Here is a 7,172-nt window from a genome sequence, read left to right on the forward strand (position 1 = left end):
GGCGGCCGGGTCCTCCGGCCCCGCCGCCATGTAGACGGGCGCGCCGGCCCCCACCCGCTCGGCGTAGTTGCCCTTGCGCAGCAGGCGGTGCACTCGCCCCACCGGGAACTGCAGGCCGGCGCGGGAAGAGCGCGACTTGGCCTTGGCGCGGGCCTTGCCTCCTTGCTTGCCGCGACCAGACATCACTAAGAGCGAGATCAAAAACAGATAAGCCTCAAGACGGTGCAACAAAACAAGATCGAGAGAGTGCCACGAAGAAAGCCTTTATAAGCTTTCCTAGGGGTGGGGTCAGGAGCGAGTTTTTCATTGGTCGTAGTTTGGCTCCAGAAACAGCCAATGAGGTTAGCAGTCAGTGTCGTGGCGTAGGCATTACTGAAAACGCAAGGTCTCTACATGAGCCAATGGAAATGAAACACTTTTGGAGCCCTAATTTGCATAAGGTGGTTATAAAAGGATCAAGCCCGCCCCTTCCCCTGCTTCTTTTCTTTGCAAATCTGTCCCGGTGTACTGTTTTACTATGCCTGAACCGGCTAAATCCGCTCCGGCTCCGAAAAAGGGCTCCAAGAAGGCCGTCACCAAGGCCCAGAAGAAAGACGGCAAGAAGCGCAAGCGCAGCCGCAAGGAGAGCTACTCCATCTACGTGTACAAGGTGCTCAAGCAGGTCCACCCCGACACGGGCATCTCGTCCAAGGCCATGGGCATCATGAACTCGTTCGTCAACGACATCTTCGAGCGCATCGCAGGCGAGGCGTCCCGCCTGGCGCATTACAACAAGCGCTCGACCATCACGTCCCGCGAGATCCAGACGGCCGTGCGCCTGCTGCTGCCCGGCGAGCTGGCCAAGCACGCCGTGTCCGAGGGCACCAAGGCGGTCACCAAGTACACCAGCTCCAAGTGAGTCCCTCCCGGGACGCCGCGCTCGCTTCCGGGCGGGCCGCTGGCAGCTTCACTACAAAGGCTCTTTTCAGAGCCACCCATCTAGTCAGAAAAGAGCTTCGTTCACTTTTCATAGTTTCTACTCACAAAGCTAACTAGAGTATTTTGGAAGTTGTGGGTAGGCAGCACACGTAGTTTTCTGAACTCGAGACTCCAGATTTCCAGCGCGTGACTGAAGTTGCTGAGTGCGCTGTCTTAGGTTTTCTAGGAGTCAATTCGAATGTTGGGGATCCGCTTCTATATCTCCCCACCCCAAGCTGTCGCGTTCATGCCGCTCTGTTGGGTTTGTCTTACTGTCCTAAACAAAGTGACTTCAGCCTTTTGAGTGGACTCCTTGAAATAATGAAGCCCTGGCTCCACGACACTGCGTTACAACTCTGTAGGAATGAAGCTTGGCAGCTACTGTGTATTCGTGGTCACCAGTTCGGCCCCGCTATGTGGTCTCCTGTGAATACCAGTGGTTTGTGCCCTTTGGGCGGAGCCCGCGCAGCTGGGTCTCAGCTTTTACCTGATTGGGTGACGTGAATATTCAAAATTCCGCGCCGCTCCGAATTTTGTACCCTTCGGTTTCTGCTAGATACGTTGGGGCTTTGGTAATCTGTTTTTTCTGGGTTTGTGTGTGTGTGTGTGTGTGTGTGTGTTTTAAACTCTATAATGGACTTGGAACGCGCCGGTCTCAGGTCACTGCAAGGAACTGTCATTTGGATCTAGTTTTAAAAGCCACCTCATAGGCGTCTTCCCAAGTAATCCACTCGAGAATGCGCGCCTTTTATTCCCGCCTCACTCGTTTTATCTTCCGTGTAGCAGCTGCCTGCAGTTGTCGGCTTCCTTTGCTTTCTCCTTTATGGTCTTTGTTCTCAAGCCCTTGACGAAGACTGCTCCTCTGGTTTTCTGCTGTATTTTCAGGACCGGTCAGTGCCAGGCACATATTGGACACTTTAAATATTACTGAATTAAATTTCGAATTAATTTTCCAATCCCACCTCCTAAAACGCTTCTGTAAATGGATGGGTGCTGTTCATTTTTCATTAGATGTATGTGGAAACGGAAATGAAAAAGTTCCTGACCTTTTTCCCTAAATCTGTTTTTATTTACTTTAGTGTAACAGCTGCTGCTGCTGCTGGGCGTGATAAGATTCTTTTTGCACCAAAGAAGGAATTTTCTTTGTATTCTTCCCAGTTGATGTAACCTATTGGATTTCATTAAATTTGAAATTGAAAAGAGCCTTTTCCCTTTTCCTTTTTTCTCTCCACCTCCATCCTGAGTTCTTGTTCACCCACTTTTAATTTTACTGAGCTTTTAATTTACACTCACCACCTCATTTGCTTTTTAGGAGGCCTTGCAAGATAGGCAGGACTAGAGTAAATATCCCTCTTATGAAGGAAATTGAGAGAAGCTAAGGGATTGGTTCACTGGTCATGCTGCTAAGAGTGCACACCTTTGAATTCTCAGATTCAAAAACAATTGCATTTTGGTTTTTATTTTGTGGAATTACAGAATATTGAATCTTTCTATCCAAACCTAGATTTTGTTGAAGACACTGATGGTCTGATCAGTTATTCAAATCTGCTTTTGCTAAGAACTGGAGTTGATTGTTGGGGTTTCCTGAATCCACATGGGCTCCAGACATCAAATTGAACACACCTATGTCTCCTACATGTGTGTTTTCAAATATGTGTAGATGTTGTTATTAATAAAGTAACCAACTAAATTAAAAGTTTTGTTGAATTCTTTTATCTGCAGTACATTTTTTTGATAAATGAAATGAATAGATAGAACCACCACTCTGTCTGTGGAAAAGCTGGGCGCCTCTGACCTGGAGAATGAATATAAACCATCAGTCAAACTTCCCATTCCCCCCAGATGTCCTGGGACTGAAATATCCTGGTGCAAGACCACTGTTAATACTTAGTCATTGAAATACCCAACCGCAGGTAAGCATTACAAAAATGAAAGAAACACAGTCAATAAAGTTTAGCTAACACTGCAGGGTACCTACTGTGTGCCAAGCATACTAGGCCCTCTCTTTAAAGTTTATTTCTTTTTTCCATGAGAGAGAGAAAGAGAGAGAGAATGAGAGAGAGAGAGAGAGAACCACAAACAGGGTCTTCATTCTGCAATCCACCTGCAACTTCAGGCAATTCTGGGTCACAGGCATACGAGCATCCAGTGTGTTGGTGGGGGAGATTGTCTCTGGATGTGAATCCAGAACCTTTCCTTATGGGTCAGTCTCACAGAGAAGTGCATTCAATCACTGAGCTGCTGTCCAGCCCCCTTTCTGGACTTTCAGAGGCTAGTAGGGGAGACATATTAAACCAGTAACTATAATGAAGGGTGACAAGAATTAAGGCAGTAAAAGAATAAATACAGAGGATGTAATGACTGCCCTACTTTAACATTGATGGGAGCAGGAAAGACCTCCTTGAGAGGACTTTTAGGATAAGAGGCTGGAATGAAAGAATGTTCCAGGCAGCAGATGGCATGGACGAGGATAGTGAGAAAGAGTGAGCGAGGAGGAACTGCAAGAAGTCTAGTGTGGGCATTATTTCGAAGGCAAAGAGGAGAGTAGTGACATGAGTTTCACAGGTAGACAGAGCTGGATCTTGCAGGATTGACCAGACATATGTAAACTGGCTTTAAGGAAACCATTTGGCTGCTAGGCTAACTTGACTGTGGGAACAGAAGGGAGCTAAATGACACAGAAAACAGAAAAGTCCAAGTTTCAGGGGCCATGTGATCTCTGCCCGTCTTTTGACTCTCAGGGTTAGAGGGCATCCTGACTCTCAAATGAGTGTCTGTTTACTACTGTGGCGCTGGCCTTTAAGTGGAAATGGTCATCTCAGGCTAGTCAGGCTGAGAGCAGCACCATGGGCCCCTGACTCCATGCACTGCAAGTAGCCTTATTAGAGTTTGGCTCTGCATGCAGCTTTGCCTTCATGGAGCAATAGGTGGGTCAGTGGGCCTGAATATGTGCTCTTTAGATAAATCTCTCATTTCTTATTAGAAATTAAGAGCACGGGGCGGGGGGCGGGGAGGTGAGGGTAGTAGATAGCGTAGTGCTTAAGGTGCTAGACTCTCACATGGTTGATCATGGTTTGAGTCCTGGACCTGGCAACTTGAAATTCACATGAAGTGTGTGTGTATGTGTCTCTAAAATTCCCTAGAAGAGAAGGGGTTACAGTATGGCCATCCTTTTGGGGGACTGATTTCTCGCTTTCTATCTCTCTGTCTCTCTTTATCTCTCTGGTGAACCCATGTAACCTATAGTAAAAAAATCTCTCAAAAAATACAAAAAAAAAAGAAAGAAAAGAAAAGAAATGAACAGTATGGCGGAGCTTGCAGTGGCATGGTGATTAAGGTGCTGGACTCCCACATGGCCAACCATAGTTTGAGTCTTGGACCTGGTGACTTGCTTTCTCTTTCTCTTTCTGTTTTTCTGGTTAAATTAAAGACTAATAATAAAAATAAATAAAAATTAGGGCCCAGCAGGTGGCGTGGTGGTTAAAGGTGCTGGACTCCCACATGGCCAACTGCAGTTTGAGTCTCAGACCTGGTGGCTTGCTTTCCCTTCCCCTCTCTCTCTGGAATTAGGGCTCAGATGGCCTTGATCAAATCTCAGCGTTTTCACTCTCTAGTTATGTGAGCTTTGACAATTTCTTTAATCTTTCTGTGCGTTAGTTTCCTTATCTGTACCTTGAGGATAATGTGAATACATATACATCGTGTAAGAGTGAAGGGGTTCAGGTACTTAGAACTGGGCTTGGCATGTAGTAAATATTACCAAGTAAACACACTTGGTAAATATAAACACTATGGATGATGATGATTATGGTTCAGGTTTGTGCATCTGTCCCTTGAGGGTCTAGTCAGTTAGAGCCAGCCTCTCAGAGCCTTTTATCTGTGGCTTACACACCAGATGGAATTTCCGAACCTATGGAGCAGAAGACTAGGCGGGATGGAGTGACCACAGACCTGGAAGGTCACCCTGAGAACCTTGTTGAGTGGCCATCAACGTCCAGTCTCCTTTTCCAACTCTTCACATTGGAGTGAAATATATGTTAAAGTCTGCTAATACTCGGTGCCTGTTAGAGTTAGGGAAATAGGTCGTCTAGTACTCTGTTAGAGGAATAATTTAGCACAAACTTTTTGTGGACAATTTATCTAGAACTATGAAAATTTCCTTTATACATATAAACACAAAACAAAAAACCCTAAATGAATGAAAAATAGAAAACTGTAAGATACAGGAATACTAAGTAACTTTTAAAAATGTATTTTGAATTCTTGATAATTGAGAGTTTCAAACAGACAAAAACAGATGCCTTTGACTCCATTATCCAACTTCAACAATTATTTATTTATTTATTTGGACAGGTTTTTGCTACAGGGCGCATATACTCGCCAGAAAGGCAGAGAGAGACAGAGAGAAAGCGAGAAATCACCCCCTGGGGGGATGGCCACGCTGCAATCCCTTCCCCCCCATTCTCCTCTCGGGATCTTGGGCACGCACGCACACGCACCTGGTGTGAGTTTAAGCCACTGTGTCTGGGACTTGAACTGTGGTCAACTACATGGGAGTCCAGTGACATGGCTGTTACGCCAACTGCTGGTCCCTCAACGATTATTGAGTTGACCATTTCGTATCATTGTGAAGGAAATCCTAGACAGCATATTACTTTAGCTCTCAGTGTACCTTATGTATCTCTAGAAAATGACAAAACCAAATGACACCTAAAGCAATTAACAATAATTCCTTAAAAATTGAAGGTATAGAACATAATGTACTGATCTTTCTTGATGATTATCAACATGGTAATATCCTCCTTGATTTGATTATCACACACTGTACACACGCTTTAACCGTACTGTACCCCACAAAGATGTACGGCAATTAAATGTAAATAAGAAACTTTTTTTTTTTTTTTGGAGAGATTTTCACTGTACTGCGCGTGCGTTCGCCAGACAGACAGAGAGAGACATAGAGACAGAAAGCGAGAAATCACCCCCCAGGATGGTCATGCCGCAATCCCTTCTCCTCCATTCTCCTCTCGGGATCCTGGGCACGCATGCACATGCGCCCGGCCACCGGGTCCAGGACACGAACCGCGGTCGACTATGTGGGAATCCAGCGACATAGCCATTACGCTAACTGCTGGTTCCCTAAATAAGAAACTATTAACAGTAATTCTTTATTCATTAACTATCCAGTTGGTATTCTAAATTTTAATTTTAATTAATGTGTCATATCTTTTAAAAAATACTTGGTTTAGGGGCTGGCCCTAAAGTCTAGTGGTTTGGGAATCCCCCATGACCAAACCCTGTGTGGATCTCAGTCCCAAGGGCTTGAAAAACATGCTGGGCACATGTGTATGCCCCGAATCCCAATAGGATGGAGAAATGGAAGAAAAAGGATTGTAGCATGACCCCATACCCCAGGGAGAGTGCTTTCTTCCTCCCTCCCTCTCTCGCTGTCTCTCTCTTTCTGGAGAGCTCAAGCACCCTCTGGCAATTAAACAAAAACTTTGCTTGAATCCTAATTTGAAAAAGTTCTACATATTATAGAATTGGTATGTCTTTTAACTCTCTTTTATTTTTATCTTAAAATTTTATTGTTTTTAAAATGTGATTTAATTTTTGTGTGGCATGTGTGTGTGTGTGTGTGTTTCCACATAGGGTCTCACTATGCTAGTGTTTTGTTTTTGTTTTTGGAGAGGTTTTTGCTATAGGGCACGTGCGTTCTCCAGAAAGACAGAGAGACAGAAAGACAGAAAGTGAGAAATCACTCCCTAGGGGGGATGGCCACGCTGCAATCCCTTCCCCTCCATTCTGCTCTCGGGATCTTGGGCACGCATGCACACGTGCCTGGAGTGAGTTTAAGCCACCGGGTCCGGGACTCCAACCGCAGTAGACTACATGGAAGTCCAGTGACATAGCCATTATGCTATCTGCTGGTCCTGGGTCTCACTATGTTGAAATCTGCTTCAGCCTCCTGAGTAGCTGGGCCTATAGTATGTGCCTCCTTGTTGACTTTTCAGGGTAGGCCAGAATTTAAACGTAGGTCTCCCATGTGGCTTCAGCCTGCCACACAGAAGCATTTGGAATGTTCCACCAGGGCTGGGCTTTAACTCTCCTTTAAGATGTAACCCATCCATTTCTCTCTTTTTTTTTTTTCCTTGTAATTTCTTTGTTGAAGAAACTGGGTTATTATTATTATTATTATTATTATTATTATTTTA

The 7,172-nt window shown here is 45.1% G+C and overlaps 2 protein-coding genes across 3 annotated transcripts in view; one reads left to right on the plus strand and one right to left on the minus strand.

The window, feature by feature from the left end:
• Window positions 1–7,172, minus strand: part of LOC102487982 (histone H2A type 2-C) — a 28,437-nt gene that overhangs the window by 794 nt on the left and 20,471 nt on the right. Inside the window, exon 1 of one of the 2 annotated variants that reach the window (XM_014584158.2) lies at window positions 26–183. In XM_014584158.2, coding sequence (XP_014439644.1) covers window positions 26–183 — 158 coding nt within the window. Of the gene's footprint in view, window positions 1–25; window positions 184–7,172 lie in introns of those variants that run through there. The other variant, XM_027768304.1, reaches the window with a different exon arrangement.
• LOC102487563 (histone H2B type 2-E) lies at window positions 221–1,035 on the plus strand. The gene has a single exon (XM_027768305.1). It carries the CDS (start codon window positions 518–520, stop codon window positions 896–898), a length of 381 nt encoding a protein of 126 aa, XP_027624106.1. The 5' UTR covers window positions 221–517; the 3' UTR covers window positions 899–1,035.

Source organism: Tupaia chinensis, unplaced genomic scaffold (assembly GCF_000334495.1).
Source record: "Tupaia chinensis unplaced genomic scaffold, TupChi_1.0 Scaffold145814_1, whole genome shotgun sequence".
Taxonomy (NCBI): Eukaryota; Metazoa; Chordata; class Mammalia; order Scandentia; family Tupaiidae; genus Tupaia; species Tupaia belangeri.